The sequence below is a fragment of the Pteropus vampyrus genome, unplaced genomic scaffold, assembly GCF_000151845.1.
Source record: "Pteropus vampyrus isolate Shadow unplaced genomic scaffold, Pvam_2.0 Scaffold96, whole genome shotgun sequence".
NCBI classification, from domain to species: Eukaryota; Metazoa; Chordata; class Mammalia; order Chiroptera; family Pteropodidae; genus Pteropus; species Pteropus vampyrus.
Genome location: NW_011888877.1, coordinates 1576593 through 1589172, shown reverse-complemented (window position 1 = coordinate 1589172; position 12580 = coordinate 1576593). Strand labels below are relative to the sequence as shown.

General features: G+C 33.0%; 1 protein-coding gene across 2 annotated transcripts in view; it reads right to left on the bottom strand.

Moving 5' to 3' along the window:
* Positions 1 to 14: 14 nt before the first annotated feature.
* ARL5B (ADP ribosylation factor like GTPase 5B) overlaps positions 15 to 12580 on the bottom strand; it is a 24854-nt gene continuing 12288 nt past the window's right edge. For both annotated transcript variants that reach the window (XM_011364383.2, XM_023533117.1), the window contains exons 2-6: positions 9129 to 9189; positions 7338 to 7485; positions 4605 to 4688; positions 3067 to 3218; positions 15 to 2087 (exon numbers count right to left, since the gene is read on the bottom strand). In XM_011364383.2, coding sequence (XP_011362685.1) covers positions 2039 to 2087; positions 3067 to 3218; positions 4605 to 4688; positions 7338 to 7485; positions 9129 to 9189 — 494 coding nt within the window. In that variant the 3' untranslated portion in view covers positions 15 to 2038. The remainder of the gene's footprint in view (positions 2088 to 3066; positions 3219 to 4604; positions 4689 to 7337; positions 7486 to 9128; positions 9190 to 12580) is intronic.

Genomic DNA, 12580 nt, shown 5'->3' with positions numbered 1-12580 from the left:
TGACAGAAAAAAAATTGAGCCAGCCAATTTTATCAGATAGAAGCAAATTTCAAAGAATAAAACAGGAGTATTAACATGTTTTTTCTCAGGATAGAGTTAAGAGAATTATCCTCAGTATTTATGGCTAAACTACATAACCAAGATAGAAATTCTGGCAAAGTATGTTTTGGGTAAATGGTATTTTCATAATTCCTCCTTCTCTCACCACCACACAGCATTCCATATTACTTTATGTCTGCTTTTCTCTCATGTTCTTGATTATGGGTTATATTAAAAACAAATTTATCCTCTACCTGGTACAGATGCACTAAAAAGGTTCAAAACAAGGTTAATAAACAACAAGTTCCCCAAACCCAAAACACTTTCCTCCGGCCACTTTTCAGTTCTAGGGTGTGTGTGCTACCACTAAACAGAAATCAGAACAATGTTACTACATTCAACTAAATTAATTAGGCTAAATAAAATAAATCAAATATACCTGAAAAACAAAGCAAAATTTAAACAAACTTACAATAAAAATATTAAAATTAAAATACCACTTTTGAATAGGTATTCTGATATTATTATGAACACTAAATCCTGTTTTTGACCCGAATAAAGAAAAAATACTGCGATGATAAAGTATTATTCCCTAAGTATGCATTTTATCCCTTTCATTATAGCAAAATCATACATTTGAAATAAAGAAAATTAAAATTACAATACCTGTCCTCCTCTTAAGGTATGCACTATTTAGATTATTGTTCGTATTAGACAACTGTTTAATGCTATTCAATAAACTTTGAATAGATTTACTTTTTCTCTTTTTTAATTTATAAATTGTTAGTGTATTAGTTTTCAGTTTCATACTAATATTCTAAAAAGCTAGGATTAAATTCAGCTGTCTCCTATACTTCAGTGAAAGATTTTAGAACACGAGGCATAACTATAAAGCAATAGGCAATTGTTTCAAGCCTGTTATATTACAACCTCAAACAGACTTAAGGAAAGCCATATTGTTTTTTAAGTAATATACTGCTGGTGGTAGAAATACTATTATAAATACAATTTCAAATTTTAAGAATTAAAATGAACTGTTTATACTTCTGCTTTAGCTATTCCCTAGAGCAGATGGGATATGCCTTGCGCATGAAATAGCTGAACTTTATGCTGATAATAAAATTGTTTGTAATTGACAGTGAAATATGTTCCAGATGTCTGATTGTAATATTAAGTGCTGGTATGTTTTAATAACTTCCAATAGTTATATATGCATCGAATAACGTGACATTCTTAAAATACCAGATTCGTCCAAAATATTTACCGTCAAAGTTGAGCTTTCAAATAAATATTTTATCTTGATTAGTTTTTAACCAAAACTAATCCCATGTTGTAGGTGGAAGTGAACTTAATTCTTTTAGATAAGAAGCCTACTTAAATTTCCATGCTAATAGTAACTTAAAATTATTCCATGACTTGCAATAATGTAGGGAAAATTAACTCACTTAAAGGCAGTTCTCATGATGTTTAATCTTCCTTATATCTTTTAGGCAGATTTCTTTCTCTATAATGAGTCTGTTCAAAGATAAATGGTTTATAGAGGGAGCAAATATTTAGTGCTGGTTTAGTTTGCAAGCAGTACCTGACAATTTCCACTACTACTTTGTCAAACCAGTAATTATCTGGTAGGGATAAGGTTGGTCAAGAAATGGAAGAAACTGGTCATTAAAGTTATTACAATACTTCAGAAAACATTAAACATATGACAAATATTTCTTGCAAGGCAGTCATTAGATAATTAGAATAAGCAGCCAGAAAAATTCTGTTGCTGAAAACATAGTTATGCATTAGTGTTCATCCAACTGAAGATTAGTGCATTAAAAAAAAAGTTAAGAAAAAAAATCTTTCATGTTCCAGTTCAGCTGCACTTGATTCAAGTGTTGCTCATAGAGGTTTGTGTTGTTATAAATTAAACATGCTGCTGCCTTAGCAGCCAAAGGTACTAGGAAAAATGTTCATGTCACAGAATAAATACAGCAGTCTCTTCCGAGCAAAAAAGTTATCTCACACCAATCCGGGAGGTCATCCACTCTAGACCTTGGCATAACCTGAACCAAAAGAGAAATATTTTCAAAACAAAAAACTTTATAGTTAAAAACTGAATGCATATTTACATTTTTAAGCTTTACCCAAATGTTGGTACTATAATAATTATTTATACATTTAAGAGACAAAATTCAGCTAACATAAAAATAAGTAGAAATTTTAAGTGGAAGATTCACTTAGACAAAATGATCTTATTGAGTAATGGAGGAAATTGCTTCAGTCTCATCTTGATCCAGCTTTGGCGGTTTTGACAGCAAAATTGCAAATACTCCTCGATCCCCCTGAGATGAACTAACATTGAAACCACTTCAGACGACAGGAAACAAGGATGGAATGCTCGTGGCCCAATCTTAAAAGTATAGGTCAAAGAAGTCTACATGTAGCCACTACACTACAAGCTATTTCTAGTATGAGAAAAACTAAGAAGGCCAAGTTGATTTGAGCATAAATAAGTTCCTGGAAATAAATTGGGTAACCCATACATAGCACACTGGGTTCTCCTTGGCCTGTTTATCCAAACTCAAGTTCTTAAAAAGGAAGAATATACTACAATGACATTTGCCTCACATTTACTGTTTAGAAGTGAGTGTCCCAAAAGGACTCCTTACAAAGGAGATGTGCTCTTGTGGTAAGCTGGGAGCTTAGGATTAATTAAGCCTTTTCAGAAAATGTGCCATTTCTTTGAAATGAACTAAAAAGTGTAGATTTTGAAAACTCATTGCTTTTTTGGGGTAAAATTTTCCATTTATACTAAAACTTACAAAAAATTTGTCAGTAACTTTGTTAAATTGTAATTTAACAATAGTAATTGATTCAAATTATTTCAATCTTGTAAACCTGAGGCACAATGCAAAAACCATCGTTAATTAAAAACCAGAAAGGAACAGCAACAAAGAAGAAAACAAGTTGGCAAATTGGCCTAAAGAAACTGAAAGGAATTTGAAAGAAGTCATACCTCCCCTTGTGCTGATTAGCACTTACCCTTCTCCTGTTAAAGCACAGCAGGACTGAATGTGCCACGGGTGATCCTTAATTGAACTAAGGGTGAGGTATTTGGAGATTTCAGCTGCTGTCATACACCCTTTCATATCCTGTTTATTTGCAAAGATAAGAACTGCAGCCTTCCGTAAATCCTGCAATCAATATGAAATATTTCTAATATGTGAAATATCACAATTCAAATGAAATTAATGAAGCAGATAGGTGAAATGTACCCTACTGAACAGTTATAGTGCTAATATTTAATTAAAAATTTTACAGAAACAAAAATAAATTAACTCAAATAACCATGATTTAACAATCCACTTTAACAAAAACAGATTAATAAACATAAGCTAGATAATTAAAAGTTATTTTTCTGTTGTTGGGTCAAAGCGGTCAGTAAAATAAACCTGACCCTTAAATATTGACTTAAAACTATATGAACAATATTCCAATGGACAAATACGGTACTATGTTGCCAAATACTATGGTTTCTCCAAAATTTAAATGAGAGTACAGAGAGTAAGAGCTGGGCAATACTTATAATTTATTTGTCTTTGTATAACCTAAGCTCATTCATTAATGTTCACTGCAGCATTGTTTATACTATCAAAACATTGGCAATAACCTAAATTTCATTAATAGAAGAACAGATCAACTGTGATATATTCACACAGTGAAATACTATATAGTTATTAAAACAATTGAACTAAAGCTATATGTACTAAAATGAATAAATCAAAATATTGTGCAAAAAAATCTCCCAAACCCAAGATACAGAAAGATATGCAACCATCATGTAAAGTTTTATGAACATGAATAAAATATTCTGTATAACTGACACCTAAATAAAAATATTCATAGGAATATTAATCACTACTTTAGGATAGTGGAATTCTTTTTGGATTCCTTGAGAGGGAAAAGGAAGGAAATTTAGATTGGAGAGATCTCATAAGATATTTAATATGAATGGTAGGTGCATGAATGTGTTTTATTATCCAAGTTCTTCTGTATATCTGAAATATTTAGAATTAAGTGATCTCAAATTATTCACTAAAAAATTTTCAGTTATTATAAACTCTCGGGGGAAAAAACACTTAAGTTTTCCCCTTTCCTGTTTCAATCTATCAGACTTTTTAAGACGAGTAGGTTTAACTTCGAAAATTCTTTTTGATAGTAGCACTTTATAAATTAACATGCTGAATTTTTTAAATTTGAAAAAGTAATGAAAATTTTTTACTTCAAGACTTTCATCAATTGAATATATAAAACTTTGCTAATAAAATAACCGACAGCAGAACACATTAATCTTTGTAAAAAAGCAAAACCAATAGACAGATACCTTACTCCATTGTTTATGTTTGCTTTCAAAATTTACCTCATTACAATAGCTCTTTGCAGCTTTAGCTTTCATAAGCCCTGTCCTATCCCCTCCATTTTGGAACACATTCTCGGTTCATACCGAGGGCTACATCTCCTGGTTTGCAAACCATTATCTAATAAATTCTCTAAACTTCTTAAAAAAAGGAAAAAATTACCTCATGAGCCAACATTCTGTATAATTCTTCTTTCGTAATAGCTAGTCGTTCCCTGTCAATGCTATCAACAACAAGAATGATGAACTAGAAGACAATTAAAAAGAAAGAAAACTGAATGGGATGTTGAAGTTTTCTGCAAAACTACTCTCAAGTGATAGAAATACGTTCTTCACATGGCATCATCAATTCTATAAAATAAAAGAGTCTACTAATTTTTTATCATAAAGAGTTAATATCAAATTATATCAAGCCATAAAATCCAAATGTTAGTAAGGAAATAACACATAACTTCAATAAATAAAAACCATGCTCAATTGTATTTTAAAAAAGTGACGTTTGAATACATAATATTCTGTAATACTATTATTTTATAATGCAAGTAATAAAAAAGTATTTTTTAAAAGGAAAGTCACAGTTAACATAACTCACTGAACCTTAAAAATACTCTATAATCACTCATTTAGGCAATTTTTAAGTTGAATAGTCCCCTACCTATTAGAAAGAAGCACATGAGCTAGTTTGAAAAAGAAAAACACATTTTTTTAAAAAACTATCAAATAAGGCATTTTTACATAACAATAATAATAAAAGAGTAAGAAAAAATGTGCTAAATAGAAACATATAGTTAGGTGTTAACATGCTAAAGATGATACAAGTGAAATTAAAGAGAGATCAGAGAGAACTGGAAAAGATTGTTAGTAACTGTGTATATGAAAACGGTGGGTCTCACACATTCAAAATAAAAGCATCTTTGATGAGAAAAATAAGATATAGTCAGAAAGGGCTCTTAAATGAAACATCTTATGCAGAAGATAAAATTAAAAAATGAGGTGTAAAAGATTATAGTAGAGGAAGTGATGTAAAATAAATCAAGACTAATCTGAATATAACTGAGAAAAACAGGAATAAAAAGGAAAGAAAATAGAAGAGATAAATATAAGAAAAATGGTCAGAAAATATGGAACTTGTACGTTAATGAAAGGTGTCAGGAATTAGTCACTATCTGTAACTCCTTATATTATAAGACACATTTCAGCTCTTGGATGACTCCTCAATGTAAAGAATTTAAGAAGCAAGATGACAAGGGTGGCCAAAGCCATCAGGGGAACACCACGGGGACAAGATCTCTGCTTGGAATCTGAGATTGCAAACCTTATGTGTTGCAATAAAGGCCAAAGGTTCTTTGCAGTAATTTTGCTATTCTTATAGAAATAAGTTTATTAAAAGAAAATTTCATGCAAATAGCATCAACAATAGTGTATCTCTTTTTGGATCCATGCTAAGTATTCTAGAGTTTCAGTATTTTCAATAATATCCTTTCGTAAAGCTAAATATACATGCATCAGCAAGAATCAAATTTGATTTATTTGTCGAAGATAACTCCTCTCTTCATACTTGCAGTTGATTGTGAGTTTTGAGAGTACCATCAGTTATGCCGTTTAGTCATAATGTAATAAAATGTTGTTCTTCCCTGACTCTCCAATATATTTTAATTTCGGGATGTTATTTTACTATAGAAATATATAGTAAGCTAACCTATAATCAAACCATAGTATTTACTCACCAACCTATGCTCCCTTGGAAATAAAAAATATTAAGTATGACTACAACTGCTGAATATCTATGACATGCTGTCTTGGTTTGGCCAGTCATATACTGCCCTAGAATACATATAGATATATACATGTTATTATAATATGAATCTAGAGGAATATATATTTTGATTTAAAAAGGCAACTTATTCACCCAAAATTCCTTGTATCACACCCCTAACCTCCTCTCCATCACTCCCAACACGCATCACTCATTTTTTTTAATTTTAATTTTAATTTTTTTATTTTTTAGGCGAGGCAACCCTTGGTTGACCTCATTGATTGCAAAGACCTTGTCAGTTTACAATCCCTTATTTTTTTATTTTTATTTTTTATGCCTACAGCACCTGGTCTTCCTTGGTGGTCTCTCATCCAAGTACTAACCAGTTCTGATCCTGCTGAGCTTCCAAGATCAGACGGGATCGGGCTTGTTCAGGGTGGCATGGACGTAAACAATGAGGGTTCATTTAACAAAAAAATAATTGATTGGTGTAATTCTTTGTTTAAAAAAATTATGGATGCAATTGTATATATTAATATCCTCAAAGATAAACCTCTCTCAATAGCACTGCATTTTTTTTTTTTTTTAAATCTGCCTCTAAGAAGAAATAAAAACAGAAACAGAAGACATTCCAGAATTGTTACTCAGGTTGGCTCTGGAAATTAGTAAAATAATGAACTAGGGACAGGGAACTCTGGGGTGCGGCCTACATATCCATTTCTTTTTTAATTAAAATATAATCTCACTAAAATTTTGAATCATGTTATTTGAAAATCTTATGTCAAATCATGCTTAAAGTATTTTATTCCTCCCCCAACCAGGGCCTCTCATAAAGTTGTGGGATCTTGGGAAAGGTTATATATAATTCATCCTCGTGTCTGAGTTCTCCAACGAGGGTGCTGCAGCGTTATAGTGAGGAGGAACTGACAGAGCCTGCCCCCCAGCAAGCACTCAATAACAGCTCCCATTCCTCTTTCTACTTACTTATTCTTTTATTCGGAAACCTCAAGTTTTTTACAAAAAAGGATCTTATTAAAGGGCAACTGTCAATATGCCCCCTGTTCAGCCTATCTATTTTGTGGGCTTACCACTCTCTGGTTCTTTTTATTAAAATTGACTTTAGTAGGAACTTCAATATACCTCTGTGTTTGAGTAATATGTGTTCCAGGATGACCGCAGAGACTCTTGACCACCAATATCCCACATGAGAAAATGAGTGTTCTTCACAACTATTTCTTCAACATTGCTTCCTATGGTTGGAGAGGTATGAACCACTTCATTCATCAAGCTGTTGAAAGACAGACATCATAAAAACTCTTCTGTAAATCTTGAGAACCTGAAGTAAGTTTTAATCTCTATGTTTTTAATAGGAATCAATCTTCCTTATTTGTGCAATGATGGTTAACCATTGGCATTGGAGCTAGAACCTTATAGAACATTTGTGCAAACATATATCTAGATAAGAACAACGCCTGAAGGAAGATTTTTGTTGTTGTTGTTCTTTTAATAGGATAAACTACAGGCTTGATCTAGATAGCAGGGAGCCCTGCGGTGTGGGTTAGCATTTCTGTGGCCAAAATTCCAATACTGCCATGCCCTGTTATCAGTTACAGCAGAACCAAAGCTCCATCCTGAAAGAGCAAGTTTCTAGGTGACTGTGACATCAATACTTGCCAAGCAGCAACCATGGAATAGTAGGCTATCTATAACTCTGAAGACTATGAGAAAACTGAGACTTGTCTAAGCCATAAAAATCAGTTCATGCCTATTAACTTTATATACAGTCTTAAAAAGATAAGGCTATGGGCAAATGAAAATTTTAATTAGAATGAATTCTAAACATATTTGGAACACTGATGCTCCCATCACATGCATTATAATAATCATTCATTTATCTACAGTAATTTATTCAACCAATATGTATTTGTTTATAACATGTCAGTAGTGTGCTGGAAGAAGTTTGCAACTCTCTTTTGTGTTTTATATGTATTTCTGAAGCTATGTGAAAAAATTATTTCAACGACAGTGACAGGTTCCTAAAATGTTTATATTTGATGTTTAAAGGCTAAGTCAATTTAAATACATAATGGCCAAAATAGTTATTCAACTCTGAAGCAGCAAGCCATAAGTAGCTGAAAAATATATTAAGTCCTCCTCAAGTGAAGTATTTCTGGAGGGCTGTCAGCTGATATACTTAGGATGTGGTGGGAAGAGATAGGAGTCATATGATGATACACTGTAAATAAATAACTATTTGTTAAAATGCTTGGGCATAGATCAACTTTCATTGTTTGACAGGGATCATTTCACTGGCACTAAAAGGAAAATGGGAGATACTCTGACAAGTGGACTGATGGGTTGTTAAAATTTCCTTAAAGTATTAATGTATTTTTCTAAAAAGTCTCAAGCCTCTCCTTGTTGCAAGCTACCAAAGCAATAGTTTTAGGAGTGATCTTCATTTCTTTTGATCTGACAAGTCTGGCTATGTTAAACAATTCCAGAGCTGTTAGGAGAGTAGCAACAGCTCACTATAGATAACAATCTATTGACATGAATCCCAGTGTAAGAATAACTAAGTGAAATGCACTCTATTACCTCACTCCACCACTATAATATGTGCTTTATTTATTTTAGTTTAATATTAATTCTTTTTTTTTCAAGGCCAGAAAAAGACAAGTGTTTGTGAAGGCTTTAGCAAACAGAACAATTTATCTTATTCACTTTTTCATAAATTTTGTGTTTGCTAAAATACAAAACAATATGTTTAAGTTTTTCCAATATATCGTGACAGCATTTTTTGTTTGTTTCATCTCCTAGTTTTATTAACTAGCCACAAGCCGCCGAGGTGAGTTATAATATCTTACTAATTATACAAAATTAGTTCCAATAACTAAAATAATGAAAACTGTTTAAATGAACACCCATACTTACAATTGATAAAGAATGGTGGTTTTCCCTGCATTATCCAGTCCCACTATAATCACTTTGTGTTCTATAAAAAGAAAGCAAACCATAAACATTTAACACTGCTGCATACTACAATTACATGCTTTCAACAATGATTATTACTTATTTCTCTAATAAGAATCATTCACTGGGATATTTATTACTAGGTGGAATAAAGAGAGAAAATACAGAAATAAAAAGAACTTTATGATGTGAAGACTGCCACCCTTAAGTGATGCAATCTCTTATGATATTCTTTATCTAGTTCTCTTTATGAAAGAATGTGAGAGAGAAGAGGAGAGAACTTGATCACTTATACTGAGTTTTGGGGGAAAAACACAAATACTCGTCTTGACAACACATTATGACTTAAAACATAGTTTCTTTTAAGAGTTCCACGCTTACCATCTCTAATAATCAAATTAGCTTTTTCTTAAATTGTTTTTACATCTGGAAGTTTTCCCACCTACATGTACCAAGATTTTTCTTCCTTTCACTTAAAAACCCAATTTAAAACACAAAACTGAAAAGTTTTCCGTCACTAATAAGACACACATATGCTCAACTAGTTTTTCATTCCTTCCATTAGTTTACAGACAAATAAGCAATTACTTAATCTTCCATGCCTTTTCAACTCTTTTGAGCAGATACTGCTTCCATTCTTTGTACAACAAAAACCTCTTCCGTCCCTTCTGGTGCCATGAAGTAAATCATCTTTTTTTTTAGAGGTAGAACTAAGGCCCGTCTAATCATTCTGTTAAGTACTAGACATTATGAAACCTCCTTTGAACACAGAAAATATTCCAGATACTATCTTTTCTAGATTTTAATCTATACAGAATGTATTAGATTATTCTTCTCCAGGGCAGAATGCTTAAAAAGCTACTAGTGAACCTCAATGGGTTACATAAAGAAGTTGCCCTAAGAACCACAATATAATCAACTGATTTGTAGCTAATGATCTGACACATTCATATAGGAACCAAGCTCCTCTTATTAACCTCTCATGAATATCAAAAATCTAATTATACATCTAATCAAATATCAGGTCATACTCCTACTCTAACATGTTAACGCTGCGTCAGTCAAAAAGGGGCCATAATTCATAGGCAAGTTCTTAGGTGACAAACCATCTCTGTATCTTCTATTGACCTGCATGCCTTAGGTGCTGCCTCTATTACAGGACAAATGACGTGGTCCTCTGGAAGGGCTAATTTCGCTATGGCAGAAGCTGCTTTGTACAACAAAAAACTTGCTTACTGTAACTCACTATGATTCTCCTTTTTTGATTCTGTTGGTTTGTATTCCCTAACTTCTAATGGAGCCAATCTTGAAGAGTTGCCCTGTTCTTCCCTCTTACATTACCGGAACGAGAGTACTCTTATTAGTGGAGGAACGATCCACTGATAGACTGCCTGGCGCCAAGCGTTCTAAATTTTGGTGACAGTTGAAAACCACCTGTCCAGCATCTGGAGCCCACGAGGTCCCTGATCACATGAGAAGGAAGCCTCGTCTAGAGTAAGTTAAACGTGGGTGCAGATACTCCTACTGAGAGAAGGGAATGGAGGAATAGTACCGACGGATCGTTGTTGAGGCAACTCAATGAACACCCAGGGCCATTGGCAAAGTCGTGCTCCTTGCCTCACATTTTGTATTATGATGATGACCATAGTATCAAAGGCTTGTGATGGCAAAACCCGTAATACATCATTTTGAGAGATTGGTTCCCAATTTGAATTGTCAAGGGTGACAAACTCTGAAGGTGGATAAGGTGTGAATTCTATTAAAGTCAAATCTTTGATTAATTTAAGGTTTTTTCCCCCCTCATTGGTAGGGAATTCTAGCAATTAAGAAAAAACACGCCATTTCAACTCTGTCTTATGATAAGGGTATGTATGTCTATTCTTTAAGTAAACTGAGGCCTAACTTCTGATGTTAAATTATCATCAAACTGACTCTGTATAACAAAACATCAAAAGAAAAGGAACTAAGTGCTTTTTAAACGCATGAATTAACTAAAGTTTTTTTTTTAACTTTTATTTTTAAATTAGAGTTGACATCAATATTATTTTATATTAGTTTCAGGAGTACAGCATAATGGTCAGACATTTATACCAATTTATACTTTATCCCACCACCTTTTTCATGCCCAATCCAGTTCTCAACCCCCCTCATCTGGCAATTACTAGTTTGTTCTCTGTATCTATGAGTCTGTTTTCATTGTTTGTTCTTTCTTTTGTCCTTTAGATTCCACATACAAGTGAAATCATACAGTATTTGTCCTTCTCTGCCTGACTTATTTCACTTAGGTCCATCCATATTGTTGCAAATGATTTCATTCTTTTTTATGGCCAAGTTATATTCCACTGTATACATGTACACCTCTTCTTTATCCATTCCTCTACTGATGATCTTATGTTGCTTCCACATTTTGGCTACTGTAAATAATGCTGCAATGAACATAAGAGTTCATATACCTTTTTGCATTAGTGTTTTGGATTTCTTTGGCTAAAAAGCCAGAAGCAAGACAGCTGAGTCATATGCTAGTTTTATTTTTATTTTTCTGAGGAACCTCTCCACACTGTTTTCCATAGCGGCTGCACCAATTTGCAATATCATTAACAGTACAAAAGGGTTCCTTTTTCTAAACATCCTCGCCAACACTTGTTTGCTGATTTACTGACGACAGCCATTCTGACAGGTGTAAAGTAATATCTCGATGTGGTTTTAATTTACATTTCTCTGGTTTTTAGTGATGCTGAGCATCTTTTCATATGTCTATAGACCATCTATCTGTATGTCCCCTTCAGAGAAATGTCTATTCAGGTCCACTGCCCATTTTATAATTTGATTTTTTTTTTTTTTAGTGTTAAGTTGTATGTTCTTTACGTATTTTAGTTATTAACCCCTTATCAGGTGTATCATTGGCAAGTATCTTGTCCTATCCAGTAGGAAGTCTTTTTGTTTTGCTGATGGTTTCCTTTGCTGTGCAGAACCTTTAGTTTGATGTAGTTCCATTTGTTTTTTTGTTTCCCTTGCCCAAGGAGACACAGCCAAAAAAATATTACTAAGCGATGCCAGAGTTTACTGTTTTCTTCTAGTTTTATGGTTTCAGTTCTTAAAGCCTTTAATCCATTTAGAGTCTATTCTTATATGTGGTGAAAGAAAGTGGTCTAGCTTCATTTTTTTGCATGTGTCTGTCCAGTTTTCCCCACACAATTTATTGAGGAGACTGTCTTTATCCCATTGTATATTACTCCCTCCTTTGTTATAGATTAGTTGACCATATAGGTATGATATTATTTCTGGGTACTCTATCCTGCTGTATTGCTCTATGTGTCTGTTTTTATGCCAGTGCCATGCTTCTTTGATTACTATACCTTTTTTTCTATATTTTGGTATCAGGTAGCATGATACCCCCAACTTTGTTCTTTAAG